At 40.9% G+C, this 20,747-nt stretch overlaps 1 protein-coding gene across 1 annotated transcript in view; it reads right to left on the reverse strand.

The window, feature by feature from the left end:
* Positions 1-1,339: 1,339 nt before the first annotated feature.
* LOC117351380 overlaps positions 1,340-20,747 on the reverse strand; it is a 65,850-nt gene continuing 46,442 nt past the window's right edge. Inside the window, exons 15-19 of the mRNA XM_033926606.1 lie at positions 19,998-20,187; positions 19,339-19,487; positions 18,280-18,523; positions 10,094-10,529; positions 1,340-3,397 (exon numbers count right to left, since the gene is read on the reverse strand). Coding sequence (XP_033782497.1) covers positions 2,360-3,397; positions 10,094-10,529; positions 18,280-18,523; positions 19,339-19,487; positions 19,998-20,187 — 2,057 coding nt within the window. The 3' untranslated portion in view covers positions 1,340-2,359. The remainder of the gene's footprint in view (positions 3,398-10,093; positions 10,530-18,279; positions 18,524-19,338; positions 19,488-19,997; positions 20,188-20,747) is intronic.

Below are 20,747 nucleotides of genomic sequence, written 5' to 3' on the forward strand. Positions count from 1 at the left end.
AAATTTCCTTTCAGGCTCTGCATGAACCGACTTGAATAAATACAAATTCCATTTTGTAACAAAACCTTGTCTGTCTTTCACGGTATTAGCATAACATATTTCTTACTAGAGCAGTTTCCCTTGGCCGATCCAGTTTTCCCCTGTGCCTTTTTCTGGTCCTCATAGCTGCCAGCTTTAGAATACTGGACTTTGGTATTTCCTGTGTAGGGTGTCCCTTTACATAAATACACCCCCCCCCCCCACTCACACACACACAAAATCATTCAGGCAGCAACATAAACTAGAAAGAACCAGATCTAAGGGGAGAAGAGTTTTTTTTTATATGAATATCATGTAGACCTGCTGTCTACAGACGATTTTGTGTTTGATTAGTAACATAGTAAATGACGGCAGATAAAGACCTGAATGGTCCATCCAGTCTGCCCATTAGTTATTCCCATTAAAAATACATGATTAAATTAACTTGGGTTATAGACTGTAAAGTCTGCCTGGTATTGTCCTAGGTTCCAGATGCTGAAGTTGCCATCCTATTTGCAGGATATCTACCGTAAAGTCTGGCCAGTAACATCCTCATGTTCCAAGTTACTGGAATTCTCATTGATGCCCTCCCCAGCCCAGTCCTACACCAAATCATTACATATGGGACACAGACCGTGCAGGTCTGTCCAAATACCGGCCTTAGTTCATTAATTTACATTCTTCGTTTACTAATTAGAGATCCTCTGTTTATCTCACGCTTTTTTGAATCCCATCACTATTTTCCTCTCCACCAATTTCCTCGGGAGGGTATTCCATCCTCTCCATGAAAAAGAATTTCCTAAAATTGCTCCCGAGTCTTCCTCCCCGCAACCTCAAATTTTGCCCTCTAGTTTTACCATTTTCTCTTCTCTGGAAAAGATTTGCTTCTATATTAATATCTCCTCTTCTATCAGGCTTACAGGAAATAAGGAGCCCAAAGCTGTGGTTACTTTGGGCACTATATTAGCTTCAGAAGATCTCACTTTGAGAGGATATGGGTAGTGGCTTCTTCAAAAGGGTAAAAGAAGACACAGCTCTATATCTGTTTATAAGAAAAAAGAAACATCAAAGCATCAATGGCTCTATTCTCCTAACCAGATAACCACTCTGCCTCCAAATCATTAATTACCCACCACCAATGCGTCCTCTAAGAGTTGGCCGGGTGTGTGCAAATGATTTTTTTTTCATGTCAGCAACCAAGTTCTAAAACCCCAAAGATTTTCCAGGTTTGCAAATATTTTTGTGAGTGGGTGTATGAGCAATTGCACGTGTGCTCCACTTAGAGGGAACATAGCCCACCACTGGTTTGCAAAAAGGCACCTTATAGATTTTGAGATTGAAGGCAATTGAAATCCTTTACAACTTATATTCTATCTCCTGGGCTCTTTCGTAAACAAGCAACTAGCAGGGAAGAAATATTCCACAGAATAGCACTGGGTCACTTTTTAATGAAGGCTCTTGACAAAGTTTTCAAAGGCAAGGACCTCTAACCTCTGAAAAAATGGTTTCTATGATAACAGTATAATGGATTTATCCATTTCAATGTTTTGTACGAAGCAGGTCCACATACGTGTTGCTCGGAATAAGCAAATGAAGCAGTTTGACTGGCACTGCTGGAATGAAGGGTGTAATTGCCCCGGATTAATACCTAAGAGGCATTGTCATGGCGGTCAGCCATGCTAGCTGTTCTGCGGTGGTTTGGATGCAGGGCTTACTGTGTGCCTAGCAACATTTTGCTGTCAACTGTTGGTTCTCAGGAAGTCTGAGCTGCTCAGTACCCAGATTTGCAAGCATCTTCCATGATAAAGCTAGCAAGTAGAAGTTGTGGCATCACATGGCTCTCGGTGATTGCAAGACGTTTGCAGGAATGTTGGATAGAATGAGCCTGACCTGGTGCTTAACCTATTCTTAAAATCCTTCACTGACGGAGCTTTCACCATCATCCATGTAACATGTTCAGTGTCCTCAGGTACAAAGGTCTCCCCAAAGGTTTGCTAATGTCTTGTCTCGCTGCAATTTAATATTACAGATCTTTTCGTTTAGAAATGACCTCAGAAATGCAAAGTATTAAAGTTCTGGATAGGGCTCTGGGCTCACAGTATTCGCCATACCAGAAACCTTTAAAAATATATAACTATGTATTATTTAAGAATTATTTGTCATGATTTAAATTAGTTTTCCATTGCCTAATAAGTGTGTGATTAGTATAGACATTTTCTTCTTCTTGGAGCACAGCATGGCTCACTTTAGGTGTCTCACCTTGCTAAATGTGCCAGAATCCTATAAATTTCCAGCAGATTGCTTCCTCTGATCTTCACAAAATGACTTGCCTAAGCACCATTTAAGTTTTGGTTGGGACTCTTATCCCAAAATCTTGCTCACACTTTCTGATTCTATTCCTATTCTTGAAATGCTGGTCGACATCCCTTTTCATATGTTTTCTTTTATTCCTGATTTTTGGGCCTGCTTTCACAGAGAGCCGCGGATCCCACAGATTTGGGGCACCTTCCTTTTTCAGTGCTTTGTGTTCACTCATTCCTGGCTCATTCTTTGAGAGGCTATAGGATGGGGTAGAAGTTGGTTTTTGGGGCTCCTTTTCTCGGAGAATTTGTACATAGGAGGTTTGGCGGCTGCTACAGCCGGCTTTCTTATAGGGACAAATGAGAGAACAACTGAAGGGAGGACCTGTTAGATGCAGGCCTGTTAAGGAGAAATACTTCATAGGTAGCCATACCAGCTGCTCCCTACCTGTGCACCTGCCTTGCTTCTCCACCTGGAACGCCACTCTATCGAAGCTGTTGAAATTTAACTTAAGCTGCTTTAACTCTTGGAGCTTTATGGAGTTCCTTGGGCTGAGAATCTTCTCTGTGTGGCTCACAGCGCACACTTTGGGACTGGCTAATCGGTGCTTATGTTGCATCAGCCCTTCTCTCATGAATGCAGCTGCGTTACATATCAGTGAGGTTTCATCTTCCCATTTGGCTTCAAAATTGCAAGGATACCTCAGTCTCTCAATATATGTTACTATATTGTCATCCTTCCACGCAGCTTTTGCTCTGTTTTCTTTCCCAGCGATGATCTTGCTCCTCGGCTCTCCTTGATTCCTCCAGCAGTCTGAAACTTTGCCCGTGATGGGCCAGAAGAAGTTGGGGGTCATATTGAAATTGTACTTGCGGGTGCCCTGCTGCCCGTTTCTCAAGTCTGCGTTTGGTCTCAAGCTTCTAGATGGTCGTGGCAGGGAACTGCATTTCTGGGTGTGGTAGATGATATCGGAGGCAAAAGTGGCTTCATTTCTTGGCTTTTGGGTTCGTGGTTTTTTAACTGTGGATCCTTCCACCAAAAGACTTATTCCTAAGTACTGGGGAATTTCTACAGCTGGCTAAAAAAAGAAAGAGCACATTAGTCTATAGTTTCAACTGCTGGACTCATAATTTTTCATCTTATTTGGCATAAATAGAATTTCAGATATTTGTAAGCAGCGATTCTATTACCTCTTAGCCTTTTCCTCTCCATTGTGAACATTCTTCACTTTTCTAGTTTTAACTCCTAGCAGAACTGCTCCGTATAGCTACCGTGTTTCCCTGAAAATAAGACCGGGTCTTATATTAATTTTTGCTCCACAAAACGCATTAGGGCTTATTTTCGGGGGATGTTTTTTTTTTGTGTGGTTTTTTTCCATGTACAACAATCCTCTCTCCCTTCCTCTCCTCCACTCCAATTCTTCCTATTTCTTTTCTCCCTCACCCCCCATGTGCAACATCTTTTCTCCCTTCTCACCCATTCCCTTGTGCAGCATCTTTCTAGCCCTCCCTCCATCCCCCTGTTCAGCAGAACCCCACCAGCTCTCCCACCGTGAGACTGACATACCGTACCTCCGAGGCCTCCAAAAATAGCGGCGGTGGCAGCCCTCTGAATGGGCTGCTTCGCAGCCTTCCCCGCCGGGGCCTTCCCTCTGCTGCATCACTGATGATGTCATCAGTGACACAGCAGAGGGAAGGCCCCGGTGGGGAAGACCGCAAAGCAGCCTGTTCAGAACGCTGCTGCTGCTTTAGGAGACCTCGAAGCGGAGGTATGTCAGGTCTCATTGGGGTGGGGGCCACTGAATCGGTGACCGGACAGCACTAGTGTCAGGAATGGAGTCAGGGAGTGTCGGGGGACTTCGGGGGTCAATCTTAACTAGGGCTTATTTTTGGGGTAGGGCTTATATTAGGAGCATCTTTGAAAATCATTCTAGGGCTTATTTTTGGGATAAATCTTATTTTCAGGGAAACACGGTATTGTGTAACAGCCTTATCCTGTGTTCTTCTATTTACAGTTACTTTTAGGAGGGGGGAATAGGACATGATATCCCACCTTTCTCTGGTTACAATCAAAGTGGTTTACATTTTGTACCTGGGGCCATGGAAGGTTAAGTGACTTGCCCAGAGTCACAAGGAGCTGCACTGGGATTTGAACCCACTGCTTCTCAGGCTATTGCACTAACCTCTAGGCTCCTCCTCCCCACCGAAAGCCTTTCCCATGCATAAAGCAATTTTGCACCTGCACATATTGGTGCTTTGGTTTTTGCACCCCCCACTTCAGCGGGGAAAAAGGATGCCTGTTTGAAAATGCACACAGTTTTAGATAGTGTCAGGAGGCAGAGCCCAGAGACGGGCACATAAAGGGCAGGTCTATAACGAAAGCACTCACATTTATACACAAATTTAGCGCATAAATTCTGAAATGGCATATGCAAATAGCATATCACATAAATGCAAGAGGGGCATAGACATGAGCGGGGTTCCCATAGAATCTTGTCTGTTACATGGGTCTCTGCTGCATTAACATGACTACGGTTACGCCAAGTCTGCAGCTGATATAACTGCAGGCATGTTAATAAGGTACCCCAAAAACAGATTACACTAGTATTCTATAAAGGAATTTGGATGCCCAGAAGCTGTTATAGAGTAGCCTCTCACTGCATGTTGACAGGGTGCCTAAATTGAGGGCCCGCCTGCTTGCTTGTGAAAAAATTAGGACACCCCATGAAATATTCAGTTCTTTCTTAAGAAATGTTCACATATCAATACCAAATCTTTTTTTAATTTATCTATGGAAAAGAAAGTGATGTAATTGCAGGTAAACAACAAATATTTTCCTTGATTTACTCATGAAACAAAAGATATCCACAAAAATGTGTATTCTTAATTGAGGAATAAATTAGGATATCCCCACATATCCTCCCACTTAAAATGGCTCAAATCACACACGGGTGTTCACATCAGGTGTACATGATTACAACATTGTTACTCAGCATTTTGAAGGAGGTTTGCCCTACTTCGGTATATAAGAAATAAATTATTATTATTATTACTTAAACCTCAGACATTTAGTTTGGTGAACTCATGACTGCTGCGGTAAGAGTGAACACCATGGTGAGATCAAAAGGGCTGTCTTGAGGCCTTCAGAAAGACGATTGTAGCAGCTTATAAGTCTGGTAAGGGGTTTAAAAAGATCTCGAAAGAATTTGACATTAGCCATTTCACAGTCTGGAAAATAGTGTACAAGTGGAGGACTTTCCAAACAGCTGCCAACATGCCCAGGTCTGGCCGTCCAAGCAAGTTGACCCCCAGAGCAGCCCGCAAGATGCTAAAAGAAGTCTCCAAAAACCCTAAAATTCAAGCTTATTAAGTTTTGATATACTGCTTTTACAAACCAAAGCGGTTTACATCTTTACAGTGTTAAAAAAAAAAAAATAGTTAAAAATCAGGGGAATAGAACAAAACTTAAAGTAACTATTGAGACAAAAATTGAAACGAGGGGAGAAAGGATAAGGATACAATTTTAAAAATAAAAGGAAGAGGTACAGGGAAAAACATCAGGGAAGTAGGGTTGACTGGAGCAAGCATCTTTACTTTTTTTTTTAATATTGTGTTTTTTCCAATTGTCAGTCATAAATCTTATAAGTGTCTTTAAAGAGAAAAGTTTTAAGATTGATTTTAAAGTTACTTCAACTAGTTTCTTGCATAGGGAAAGGGAAAGTGCATTCCAAAGTGTTGGCGCAACTACCGAGTAGATGGTTTTGCGTGTTGTGTCGTAGAAAAGCTGTCAGATTGAAGGAATGGTCAGTAGATGTTGTTGAGATGATCTCAGTGACCTAGAAGATTTGTAAGGGATTAAAAGACTGTCAATGAACATGGGAGAGTGATTGAATTGAACTTTAAATGCTAGTAAAAGAGTTTTAAATGAGATTTCTGTGAGTGAAGGGTAACTAATGGGCATTTTTAAGAAGAGGGGAGACATGGTCAAATTTTTTTGCCTTAAAGATAATTTTAATAGCTGTATTTTGGATTATTTATAATCTCCTGCTCTGTTTTTGGGTGATTCCCTGGTAGAAGGAATTGCAATAGGCTAAGCTGGAAATGACTAAAGAATGGATTAGAATATTGAGATTTTGGGTCGAGAAGAGATGAAATAGAGCGTATCATCCTTAGTTTAAAAAAACATTTTTGCACAATGGAGCTGATTTGGGCTTTATAGAAAGAGTATTGTCGATAATTGCACCTAAAAGTTTAATAAGCGGTACCAGTTGGACTGGAGTGGAAGAAATGCATAATTGAGACTTCAGTGTTTCGTTTTCTTTAGTTGGAAAAAGCATGGCCTTCATTTTGTTGATGTTAAGGGCAAGTAAATTTTGAGATAGCCAGTTGCTGATGAGGGTAAGTTTTGGGCTGATTTCCTGAATTTGCACAAGATTGTCTGATTGATTAGGATGAATGAGTTAGATATCATCCGCATATGCAAAGATAGTAAAGCCGATGGATTATGTGATAGTAAGGAGAGGAGAAATAAAGCGATTGAATAACATTGGCGATTAAATGGAGCCTTGAGGCGCTCCTGAGTCTTGTGTGTAAGATTCTGATGAAGATGTTGAAAGGCAAACCTGGTATTGCCTTTCTGAGAAGTATGATTGGAACCATTTTGATGCGGTCCCAGAAATGCCCAAGGCGGTTAAGAAGAATTGAATGATCGATAGTATCGAATGCAGCAGTCAAATCTAATAAGATCAAGAGGACTGATTTTCTTTGCTCAATGTAATTCCAGATGGTTGTGATTAGGCCTAGCAGCGAGAGCTCTGTGGAGTGATGTGGTCTGAAACCAGTTTGGTTAGGGTGGATTGTGTTAGTTTGTTCCAAGAACAGAGCTGGCTGATAATCTTTTCAGTGACTTTTGCAAGAAAGGGGATGTTGGCTATTGGGTGGAAATTGCAGCAATCTGGAGAAGTTCATTTCAAAATTGGCTAGATACTAGCTAACTTCCATTGTTTTGGCATAGTGCTGGTTCCTATTAAACTTTGGATGAAAGGTCCGAAGATGGGGAAGTGTTTTTTTTTTAAGTAGGAAAGGTGGCAAGCAGTTGCTTGATGTGTTGACTGATTGGATAACTTTTTGGATTTCTGACAATGAGGGGGTATTGAATTTGGTGAATGAACTAAAAGAAATGGAATTAGGCTACAGCAGGCTCTTGCTACCGTTGATGTGCCTCTACGGTCAGAAAGAGACTTGCTTGGGAAGTGTGCAGGGAGGAAACCTTTGCTCTCTTAGAGAAACATCAAGGCCAGACTGGTTTACCAGAGAGAATGTAGACACTCCCCAGGACTTCTGGAAGTGTTCTATGGACAGATGAGTCTAAAGTTGAATTATTTGGACACCAGAAAAGAGGACATGTTTGGCGTACACCAAATGCAGCATTCTAGGAAAAGAACCTCATTCCAACTGTGAAGCATAGTAACATAGTAGATGACGGCAGATAAAGACCCGAATGGTCCATCCAGTCTGCCCAACCTGATTCAATTTAAAAAATTTTTTTTTTTTCTTCTTAGCTATTTCTGGGCAAGAATCCAAAGCTTTACCCGGTACTATGCTTGGGTTCCACCTGCCGAAATCTCTGTTAAGACTTACTCCAGCCCATCTACACCCTCCCAGCCATTGATGGAGGTGGAAGTGTTATGGTTTGGGGATGCTTTGCTGCAGCAGGATCTGGCCAGCTCACCATCATAGAATCCACCATGAATTCTACCGTCTATCAGAGGGTGCTTGAAGAACATGTGAGACCATCTGTAAGATAATTAAATCTGAAGCAGAACTCGACCCAAAACATATCAATAAATCCACCAAGGACTGGCTTAAAACTAAGAAATGAAGAGTCCTGGAGTGGCCGAGTCAAAGCCCTGATCTTAATCCCATTGAGATGCTGTGGGGTGATTTGAAACGGGCTATACATGCAAGAACCCCTCAAACATCTCACAGCTGAAAGAATTCTGCATTGAGGAGTGGGCCATTCTCAGGCTGATGTCAGAGATTGGTAGATGGCCACAAGAAGCTTCTCACTGCAGTTATGTCAGCCAAAGGGGGTAACACTAGCTATTAGGGCATAGGGTGTCTAATTTATTCCTCAGTTAGAATACACATTTTTGTGGATATCTTTTGTTTTATGAGTAAATCAAAGAAAATTTTTCTTGTTTACCTGCAATTAATTACATCACTTTCTTTTCCAAAGATAAATAAAAAATAACGATTTGACATCGATAAGTGAACATTTCATAAGAAAGAACTGAATATTTCATGAGCTCGATTCTGTAACTGGTGCCGAAATCAGCGGCCGCCTTAAAAGCGGCAACCAATCGCATGTCAATCGCGCATCGGCGCTGGTTTCAGAATTGTGCACCGGAAATTTAGGCCAGGATTTTCCAGACCTACATTTCCGGCACCTATCTTTGCATGAATCGCGCCTCCCTAGGCACTTTAGGCCGTCTAACTTCCCTTTCGGTGTTGGCCACACTTATTGTGGCGTTCGGCGATTCTGTTGCCTTGCATTTAGGCACTTCAGCCTCGCCATTTCTAAAGGCATTCTTCCATTACCTTAGGCGCCATCGCACCTAAGTTTAGACACCGGTTTTAGAATTTCCCCTATGCTGTATATATACGAGGGTTCTTCAAAAGGTTTCTGCGCTTTCATATTTTTGCAGGAAATAGGGCTTAAGAAGTTGTAAGATGGCGTGTCGTAGAATGTCGGATGACTAGTCAGGCAAAACAGGGTGATTATGTGGAAAAGTGATGTAATTTGCTTTTGAGATATTTAATAAATAATTAAAAAAAAAAAAAAAAAGTGCGGAAACCTTTTGAAGATCCCGTGAGTGTATATTATACACACACATTCTGCACTATCTTTACCATTCTAGGCCGATTACAAGTCAACATACAAATTCAAATAAACATAAAATAACAATAAACAAACAATACAATATCAAAATAAAATCATAATAATTAAAACAAACCCATTTTTACAAAGCTAGAGCAGCAATTAATAAAACTACAAACAACTAATAAGAGGGCTGTCTCAAATGCAGGTCCTAACCTTTGGAACTCCATGCGTCACGGCTTCCTCGAGGAAACATCCTACTTCTCCTTCTGAAAACTATTGAAATCAATTCTGTTTCTTCAACGTTATGGATTTCTATGCAATACTTTCCAAATTCCACAAATGAGCGCCTTCCACTATTTCTTTTCTCCTGCCTGATTTAGTCATTTATATTTATCTTGTTGGATTTACTATTCGATCTTTTTCTCTACAATGTAACCACTCTGCTTCACTTTCCCTGGTTCTCTACATCTCTCTGAGGCTCCTTCCAAAGTGCCTAATGTATTTACTTTTGTAAACCGCTTAATACTCTTGTATCAAATATAATCAATACAATACGTTGTACACATGATTTCCTGCAGTAAAATTATGCATACATAAGAAGATGTAATCTCTGCATACTGGGGCTAATAGTCACCTGTAGGGTTGCTTTGATTACCACTGAAGACCCCACAGATCAAAGTAACTCTGGACTTCATACCAATGTGATTATTGTATGTATTTTTTGTAAATTTTTTTTATAAAACTCTCATTCAATAGGGACTGCAGTTTGCGCTATAAAATACACAAATTATACATAGTAAAAGCACAAACCAAATAAATAACATAAGGCCTGTGTATTCTGAATGGGCTCTTACATGTAGTATGGTGGTTTTAAGCAATTGGCGTGTCTCACCTGCTTGCAAATGAGTTCAAAGGCCCCAGTGGTACAGTTGCGGTCAAACTTGCGGTCAATCACCACCCGGATGGTGTCCTCCTGCACGTTTTGGCAGAGTTTGCTTGTGACTGCTGTAGACGGAGCCATGGTTGGACTGGCGTTAATCTCAATGAGCCAGGGTTGGAAATCTTCTCCAAACATGAAATCTGCACCGTACAGCTCAAAGCTGTTCTTTCGAAACTCTACCACATCCTGGGTGGTCTGCATGGCATGGATCACTGCTGCCTTCATGCCAGGAGTAATGACTTCTGACCAGACATGTTTGGCTCCCACCTGTTGCAGGTACTCCTGGAACTGTTCACTTGACCACATGTTGTCAGCAGGAACGTGGGGATTTCGGCGCAGCGAGTTTACATAATGTTTCTGTATAGAGTTGTTGCAGAGATGTATAGAGCTAAACAAGGTAGATAACAGCATGTCAGACTTTACAAACTGGACCATCTTATGTTGAGGATGCCCCTCCCAACTCTTTACCTATGTTCAATAAATTAATTACAAATGTACTGGCCTGACATTGTGTCGTGAGGATGAAATGTCAATAATTCAGCCACAGGTGTAAAGTTCAAAGTTCACTGCGAGGACAGGAAAATATCTGGTGTCCAAAGCGAAGCCAAGGATCACGAGTGGACATCAGATATTTTCCTGTTCCTTCTAAATTTGACCTGTATTGAATGCTGTATTTATGTGATAGAACTACCAGCTGTTGAGACTCATGACAAAGGCATAGTTGCCGAAACACTGTCAGTGTCGAGTCTTTGAGTCCTCCCAGTGCTACTATCAATAAAGTGAACTTTGAACTATTCAGCCGTGGCTGAATTATTGACATCTCAGCCTCATGATTCCTTTGTTGTACCTTGATTGTCTCGTCGTTGAGGCCTCCTTGGGCTCCCTTTTTGGTGTCTGAGTGTGTCGGTCATTTGAGTTATGTTTCCTATTAAACAGGCCGAGACCCACCATCACACTGTCCCTATTTACAGTGTGTGTTTCATGTTATTATCGGTTCTTTAGTAATATTGGAATACAAAAACAAATATGCTACTTCCATAATTCTTGTTTATACACTTTATTATGCAAAGTGTCTCTTAAAATTGAGCTCCACCCCAACTGCAATCGGCAAGCATGATGTATTAAACCAGTTTCACACTGGTTTCTTCAAATATTCAGTAAAGCAGGAACCCATACAGTCTACACTAGGATACTCTCAGTTTAGAATTAATCCTGGTGTTTGATATTTACATCATGGCCGTGAGAACAAAGAGAAAGGGGAGCAATGAAAGAAAGTATTTGCTGGAAGACAGCAGGAGAAAATGCAGCCATAAAGGATGGTGATGTCATGTGATTGATGACAGCGGGCAGCCAGATGCAGACACTAGCAGAGCAATTCAATTGAAGGCTTCTCTCCCTTGCACTCAAATATTCCAATGTTTCCTGTGGCAGTCTTTTCATGGAAAACATGAAAAGATTTGCAAACAGTTGGAAGAATGGTTTAATGTTTGGCAACTTATAATTCATTGCAAAGAAGTGCAGAGTAATGCATTTGGGGAGTAGAAATCTGAGGGAGCTGAATATACAGGCAGGTGAGAGGCTGATGTGCAGACAAGGAGAGAAACCTTGGGGTGACTGTGTCTGAGGATCTGAAGGTGACTAAACAGTGTGATAAGGTGGTGCCTGTAACCAGAAGGATGCTGGGCTGTACAGAGAGAGGCATAACCAGCAGAAGAAAGGAGGTGTTGATAGAAACATGGCAGATAAAGGCCCATCTAGTCTGCCCATCCGCAGTAACCATTATCTCTTTCTCTCTCCAAGAGATCCCATGTGCCTATCCCAGGCCCTCTTGATTTCAGACACAGTCTCTGTTTCCACCACCTCTTCTGGGAGACAATTCCATGCATCTACCACCCTTTCTGTATAAAAGTATTTCCTTAGATTACTCCTGAGCCTATCACCTTTTAACTTCATCCTATGCCCTCTCATTGCAGAGTTTCCTTTCAAATGAAAGAGACTCGACTCATGTGCATTTACATTATGTAGGTATTTAAATGTCTCTATCATATCTCCCCGCTCCCGCCTTTCCTCCAAAGTATACAGATTGAGATCTTTAAGTCTGTCCCCATATGCCTTTATGATGAAGACCACATACCATTTTAGTAGCACCTGTACCATTTTAGATGCATCTGTACAGGTCGTTAGGCTCCACTTGGAGTACTGTGTTCAGTTTTGAAGGCCGTATCTGGCTAAGGATATAAGAAGATTTGAAGCAGTTCAGAGGAAGATGACGGAAATGGTAGGGGGGTTTGCACCAAAAGACATATGAGAAAAGACTGGAAAACCTGAATATGTATACTCTAGAGGAGAGAACCGTTCTCCTTAATTGTATCATGACATCTTGTTTGTCTGTCTTGCCTGTTTAGATTGTAAGCTCTTTCGAGCAGGGACTGTTTTCTTACTCTTTGTGACTGTCCAGCGCTGCGGGCATCTGGTAGCGCTATAGAAATAATTAATAGTAGTAGTAGAAGGGATAGGAGTGATATGATACAGATGTTTAAAAACTTAAAGATATTAATGTAGAAAAATATTTTGCAGAGAAGGGAAAAGGGTAGAATTAGAGAGCATAAAGGTTGCGGGGTGGTAGACTTATGAGTAATGTTATGAAATGATTTTCACAGAGAGAATGATTGATGCCTGGAATGCCCTTCTGAGAGGTGGTGGTGGAGATGAAAACGATGATGGAATTTAAAAAAGTGTGGGATGAACACAGGGGATCTCTAATTAGAAAGTGAATGGTGTAAATTGAAGAACTAGGGCCAGTACTGGGCAGACTTGCAAGGTCTGTGCCCCGTAAATGGCAGTTTGGTTTAGGATGGGCTAGGGAGAACTTTGACGGGAACTCCAGTAATTTGGAACATGAGGATGGAGCTGGGCAGACTTTTTTAGGGTTTGCATCCTGCAAATGATGAGATGGTTTGGATAGGGAGGAGTGAGCTTGGATGGCAACTCCAGTAGTTGGAACCAAAGGACAGTAATAGAAACATAGAAATTGACGGCAGAAAAGGGCCATAGCCCATCGAGTCTGCCCATACCAATGACCCACTCCCTGACTTTTACTCTCCTATTGATCCCATGTGAATATCCCATTTTCTCTTAAAATCTGACACGCTGTTGGCCTCAATCACCTGCTGAGGCAGCTCGTTCCAATGATCGACCACCCTTTCGGTGAAGAAGTACTTTCTAGCATCACCCTGAAATTTCCCTCCCCTGATTTTCAGCGAGTGTCCTCTGGTTATCGAGGGCCCTGTAAGACTGAAGATATCATCTTTCATCTCTATACGCCCCGTGATATACTTAAAGGTCTCAATCATGTCCCCCCTCTCTCTTCGCTCCTCCAGCGAGTACATCCGCAGTTTTTTTAGTCTTTCTTCATATGTGAGATCCCTGAGCCCCAAGACCATCCTGGTAGCCATTCGCTGAACCGATTCAATTCTCAACACATCTTTCCGGTAGTGTGGTCTCCAGAATTGAACACAATACTCAAGATGAGGTCTCACCATGGATCTGTACAGTGGCATTATGACTTCAGGTTTTCTGCTGACAAAACCCCTACGGATGCAGCCCATCATTTGTCTTGCTTTGGACGAAGCCTTCTCCACCTGATTTGCAGCCTTCATATCATCGCTAATGATCACTCCTAAATCACGTTCTATCGTGGTACTGGACAAGGTTTCACCATTTAGTGTGTAAGTTCTGTGTGGGTAAGTACTGGGTGGACTTATGGTCTATCATTCAGTAATATTAAAGAAAAAAAAACTATTCAATTTAATCATGAATTTATGATGAGTGTAACTATCGGGGTATCACAAATAGAGAAAAAGTATCACAAATGAACTGAGTGTTTCAACGTCAAGTTCGGTAAGACAACGAACAATATCTCAAGGATATTTGTCAGAAAATTGAATCAAAACATGTAAATGGGAAAACCAGATTAGCTTTTCAGGAGATTAAGAGATTGCGGCAGAAATTCCAACCTTGATTGGGGATGCTTAAAGATGCCAATGGAATGATATTGAATGATCCAGAAAGAATATACGGAAAATGTATACAAACAAGGCAATGAGGATAACATTGGGGAAATTGAACTGGAAACTGAAGCTGAAGAACCAGATAATTTAAAAGAAGAAGTCATAGCAGCAATTAAAGCTTTATCGAAAAACAAGTTACCTGGTGCTATCATGGCCCTCACTCAACTGTGTCAACAGATTTGGAATGAAAATACACGGTCAACTGATTGGAGAAGATCACTGTTCTTGCCTATATCGAAGAAAGATGACACCAAAGATGGTAGGCTAGGAACAATTTTTGCATCCCTCATATTTGTGCCTGCATTGTTTACAAAGCTCTTGGTACAATGCTGGTTGAAGATTGTGACTGCTTTATTGGAAGGGGCTTTTCCAAAAACAAAACAAACTGTACTTTGTCTCATCCCTAAAGTATCATATTGATTAGATTCTTGGTATGCCACCTTTCAGTAGTGAAACCCAGGTCGTTCACGTTCTCTGTTCTTCGTGAGCTCACAGTCTAAATTTTGTACCAGGGTAATAATGAGGGTTAGAACAGTTGCCCAGAGTCATAAGGAACTGCAGTGGGAATCGAATCCTGTTTCAGTCCATTACACTAACAGTTAGTACTCCTCTGCTCTTTCATATTGTAACCTCCCAAGGGAAGGGCTTTTTCCTAGAAGACTGAATTTTGACAATTATCTCTTTTTGTCACAAAATTTGCAATGCAAAAATTCAAAAAGCCTGTAAAACTCTCATAATTTTAGGTCACACGACAGCTTCAGTTCCTGGCTTACCTCTTAAGCTACAAGATATCTGTAACTTTGGTAATGGCAGCTAAAATTTCAATGGATCTAATAGACTCCAGCAACTTTCCTTCAGAATCAACATAACAGACATAAACTAGCTTCTTTATGCCCATCCCACCTTTTCTGATAATTTCCAAGGTTGTACAGAAAGTAATTTGGTATAGAGCTACTATCATTCTCATAAAGGGAGTGTGTGACGCAGTGGTTAAAGCTACAGCCTCAGCACCCTGAGGTTGTGGGTTCAAACCCACGATGCTCTTTGTGACCCTGGCCAAGCCACTCAATCCCCCCAGTAGATTGTGAGCCCACCTCGACAGACAGCAAAAAAATGCTTGAGTACCTAAATAAATTCATGAGCTCATCTAGGAGAACAGTATGGAAAATTGAATACATAAATAACACCTTATTGGTTTTATCAAATTTGGTTCCCTTGTGCTAATTGCGCTGTCATTAGATCATTTGCTTTTCCTGGGGGGTCACAACTGAACGTGCCTACACACCATGAAGTCACCTATTGTACATAAACGAGCAAATGTAGCAAAGGAGCAGTACCTATTGCACCCCTGTGTGAATTTCCTCAATTTCAAGGCATAGATACTGAAAGATACTTGCTCTCAAAACACCCAGTCTCATTGGAGATACAGGACATCCTGTTAGCCTCAAAAAAGCCTTCAACTGTTAAATCTTACCAGTTGATATGGAGTCAGTTTGCAAAGTAAGTTGAGCATAATCATCAAAACATCCTTTACTTAGCTCCATTAATTTCAGCCTGCAACTCACTCTCTCCAAGTGCATCTATCAGCCATTTCCACTTAAACAGACATAGGATTGGCAGACCTATATTGGTTCATCCCTTAAAAGCTCATTTTATGCAATAACTTATGTAGGAAGCCTGTTCCATTTTGGGATCTTAATATCTTGTTGGTACAACTCTTTAGATGCATCTTTTTTAATCTCAGTTGGAAATCACTTTTCCTGACCGACATTACATCAGCATGCCAAGAGAGTGAACTTCTGGGCTGGCAATAGTATGTTATTCCCAAGTTCAACTTATTTAATATAGTTTATTTAAAATTTGATAAAACGCTTTACAATATATATTTCAAAGCGTTGTACAATTAAAATCAAAAATAAATAATGGGTAAGGACAATACAAGGCAGACATACTAAGGTAGGAAGGAGGAATAAAACAAAAGGGAAGTGTGGAAGAAAATTACAATTAAAAAAAATAATAAATTAAAAACAGAGGGAAAAAGATAGGGGAGAATTTTAGAATTGATAAGAAATAAAGGTGAATTAAGATTGTATAAGATACATCAAAATTGAGTCAGATACATTAATCATATGCATCTTTAAAAAGGAAGCATTTTAAGCTGCTCTTAAATTTAACCAAGTTTTGTTCAACTCTTAACTGTAAAGGTAGTGAGTTCCAAATAGTGGGTGCTGTTACGGAGAAAATGTATGAACGACGAGTGCCAATTATTTTTAGAGATGGAACGTTAAGGGTAAATTGTGATGAGGATCTTAAAATTCTAGGGGAGTCATCTGGAATGAGTAGTCTGTCAATAAATGCTGGTGCATTAGTCTGACGGGTCTTGAACGTAAGGAGGGCCATTTTATAGATGATCCGATGATGACTGGGAAGCCAGTGGGTATTTTTCAACAGAGGAGTAATGTAACCGCAAATATAAAACCAGATGGGAAATCTAAACGGTTTACAATAAAAAAAAATTTAAAAACCAAATAGGGTAAGAACAGAAAGAAGACAAAATGTAAAGGAAGACAATTGAGAACATGAGGAAAGAGGGAATCGGGGATTACAATAAAAATAAAAAGGTTGGGGAGAGGGATGAACAATGTGGTAAGGGAGGGACAAAGAATTTAAATCTGTCCACACCGAAGAAAAGTAGCCATCGGGAGGAATTAAGTTAAGAGCTAAAGGCCAAAGAGAAGTAGTATGCCTTTAATTGTGCCTTAATAGAAGCAAAGAATTCCAGAGAGCAGGAGCCATAACAGAGAATAAAGAATTCCTATGGAAATCCAGAAAAAGTTGTCTAAATGAAGGAATGACTAATAACTGCTGTTGTGAGGAGCGTAAGATTCTTTGAGGCGAGTATGGGACCAGAAGATTTATATAAAAACGAGGGAAGACCACTCGATAGAATCTGGTGGGAAAGGCTATTATATTTAAAGGGGGTGCGATGTGACCCCGGAAGCATGTGTTCTGATCTTAGAAGGGTGAGATGTGATTGATCTTAGAACAGTGATGGAATAATCTCACTGCAGTGTTCTGGACATATCTTCAGTTCTATTTTAAGCAGGTGGTGCTTCATTCACGTCTGAAGATATTACCAAAGATCTTTTCAGATTTTCATCTCAATCAAAATATCACACTTCCTGGTTCCACCCCTCTTCCCCCCAAAACCATACTCGCTCCCAGGAGTCAAAAAATTACATGCTTTTGATTGTAAATGTGTTTTATCTCTTTTTAAATGCTTGAGTGTTTTCTTAAGATTGGCTGTCTAGTTTCCAAAATTATTCAAGATTCTGTTCCTTTATATTTTTTTTCATTTGATTTCTGACATAATCTAGATCAGGGGTAGGCAGTTCCGGTCCTCGAGAGCCACTGGCAGGTCAGGTTTTCAGAACATCCACAATAAATATGCATGAGATAGATTTGCATCTCAAGAAGGCAGCGCATGCATATTCATTGTGGATGTCCTGAAAATCTGACCTGCCTGTGGCCCTCGAGGATCGGAACTGCCTACCCCTGATCTAGATTATGTCAGAAATCAAATGAAAAAAAATATAAAGGAACAGAATCTTGAATAATTTTGGAAACTAGACAGCCAATCTTAAAAAACACTCAAGCATTTAAAAAGAGATAAACACATTTACAATCAAAAGCATGTAATTTTTTGACTCCTGGGAGCCTACCCCTGAACTAGATTATTGAGATCTTGTTTCCAAATTAATTAAATGTTTCTGGCACTGGAGCATTAGTGGAGAGGAAACTTAAATTAATTGCGCTGGCAGTGTCTCTGCATCGCTTGCATTAGTTGGATGACACTACCCTCATCTGTGGCTGCATTTCCTTGTGGTCAACAAAGGACATCCATTACATGTAATGAATTTTGCTTAATTGATAGGGAGCTCTTATCAAATTCACTGAGCACAAAAGTTGTAAGTGAAAAGGGGAAGGTGTGCAGAGAGACACAGTTAACAGCAGGAATATGGCAGTCCCAGTTCTCGTGTCCCACGCGTGCTCTCTAGTCACACCTACGTGTCCAGGTTGTCCAGAGAGAATGGCTGGGTGGAGAAACGTATGTAGCTGTACCGATAGAACCAAATGGTTAAAGGGTTCCAGTCTGTCACTAGAAACCACTGCCTTAGGTCGAACTTTGTGCCAAAGATGAGGAGGGGTTTCTCAATGTACTTCTGCACCACCCATTTGCCGTCCAGGACCACTGTGGGGTTACAGTCCACCAGTTTGAGCATCTCATCCAAGCGGTCCATGCAAATTATCCCTATCAGAAAAAGATTGAAATGCAATTTCTCACCTTCATGCTCAAAGGAGAGGCATCAATACATTGTTTATTGTTTATTTAGTTATTTGATTAAACGCTTTATCAATTCTACAAAGCGTTGTACAGAGTAAAAAAATTTTTTCCTTTAGACAAACAATATTACAGTTAATACATACTTTCTAAAAACTACAAAGCGAACAATAATACATGCAAAGTTATTGTGGACGAACGAACAAAAGGGAGGAAATACAATAGCTATAGTAAATGGAAGAAACATTAATGGCAAGTACAAAAGGGCAGGGAGTTAAAAAAAACAAAAAAAAACTAAAATGACATCAGTTAAAATCAACTTTGAAATAAAATAAAACTTCAGTTAAAAGCATATTTAAAAAGGAAGCATTTTAAGTTGCTTTTGAATGTTTTTAAATGATTTTCCATTTTTAAATAAAGCGGAAGAGAGTTCCAAATCGTTGGGGCTGTTACAGAAAAAATGGTAGTACGGCGTGTGCCAATTATTTTTAATGAAGGGATATTGAGGTTAAATTGGGATATGTCAGTGGCACAAGAAATGGGCAGTTGGAGGGGTGGGGGGGGGCCACATGGCCTTTATCTGCCATCATCGTTATGTCTCTTTGAGGTTAAAAAAAAGTTCACTGATAAAGCAGAGTACATGGTGATGGAATGTTATGTGGGGAAAATGGCTATATGGACATCTATAAGCAAAACCTTTATGGTCTGGCTGAAGCCATGCAAAGGAGCCCTTCATGCCTCAGCAGTCGGCCATGTGCTTTGGTACACAATTATCCTTTGCTTACCTCTGCCACGGGATTTTGCTCCTGGCTTTACAATCCAGACATTTCGGACTCCCTCAATGTTCAGCTGAGGGGTCACTAATCTCAGCTGATCCAGGGCACGTTCACATTGCTTTGTGTAAGCCTCCGTCCGTTCTATGATTGCACCATCACTAGGAGCAGAGACAAACAGTGGAAGACCTTATTGGTGAACCTTAGTCCTTGTTCAAGGAGGAAAGAATCATCTTTCACTATAAGGATCTGGCTGTTCTACTGTACCTGAAGTGTATAGAGCAAGAGACACACCATGTCACCAGAAAAACGACATTCTTTGACAAAAAAGGGATAAACGGCCTAGAAGAGGATTCATATACGAGAACATACTTTCCTGTATTGTACATATAATACACCAAATCGGAGTGTGGCAACAAACTTGACAAGTCTGTGGCAGACGCAATGCATAGTGGAGTTATTTGTACGTTATAACCATTTGGGCTTAGAAATCATGATCATACTACCTGGCTAAACAGTTCCCTTTAAGACAAATTTGCCCCTGTGGGATCCATAAAGTATTCAAGGCTTATGCAAATGAGGACAGAGCTTGCAGGGATGTAGATCCCACGGGGACGGGGACAAATTTGTCTCCTTGTCATTCTCTGTAATGGCCACATATTGCTACATACTGAATAACTTGGTAATAGCTCTGCAGAAACTTCTCCCACTGAGAGTTGGACAAATTGAATGGTGATTTATTCTGCGTGTCGATATCCTCGTGTTCCAGGCTGTTGAGATATTCGTCACAGGTGCATAGAGCCATCTCGATTAACTGAGACGAAACACGATCTCCTTTCTTCTTACCAGCCTTTTTACCTTCTGTAAGGGAAAAAAATTGCTAATGGTAGATGCTTAAAGAAATGTAGCGTAGTCAAAGAGCGGATTTTGGGTGGGCCTAAGAGGAGAATGGGTAGCCACAAAAAGAGTGCTCTCTCCTCTCCCCCCAAGACACTTCCCTGCCGCTGAAACTCAACCTTCTAAATAAAATTATAAGTGACTGGAGCTGGAGGGGATCCCGCCAAGTTGAAGATTTCCCTTATGGCAGCCAACACACCGATGTTCAGTTTGGCGGTCGGCAGCTCCATCCTAGGCTGCTAACGCCAGCACCCCTGTGCCTACTCATTTTCTCCACATGTATGAAAAGTGAGCATGCGCAGAGTACTAGCACTGGAGGCTCAGGAAGCAGCTGCCGATTACCGAGCTGGACACAGGTGCTGTTGTTGGGTGGGCCTTAGCCCGCTGGTGTGTTTGGAGGGGAAGGGTAAGGGTGTGTTGGGTTGGTACAACCAGATTTCAGTTGCAACTCTTGTGTGAAAATATTGATATTTGCAAAGCAGAGGCACTGTATCAGATATTAGTGAAGGTAAGGATGGAAGTTA

The sequence above is a fragment of the Geotrypetes seraphini genome, chromosome 17 (assembly GCF_902459505.1).
Source record: "Geotrypetes seraphini chromosome 17, aGeoSer1.1, whole genome shotgun sequence".
Classification (NCBI taxonomy): domain Eukaryota; kingdom Metazoa; phylum Chordata; class Amphibia; order Gymnophiona; family Dermophiidae; genus Geotrypetes; species Geotrypetes seraphini.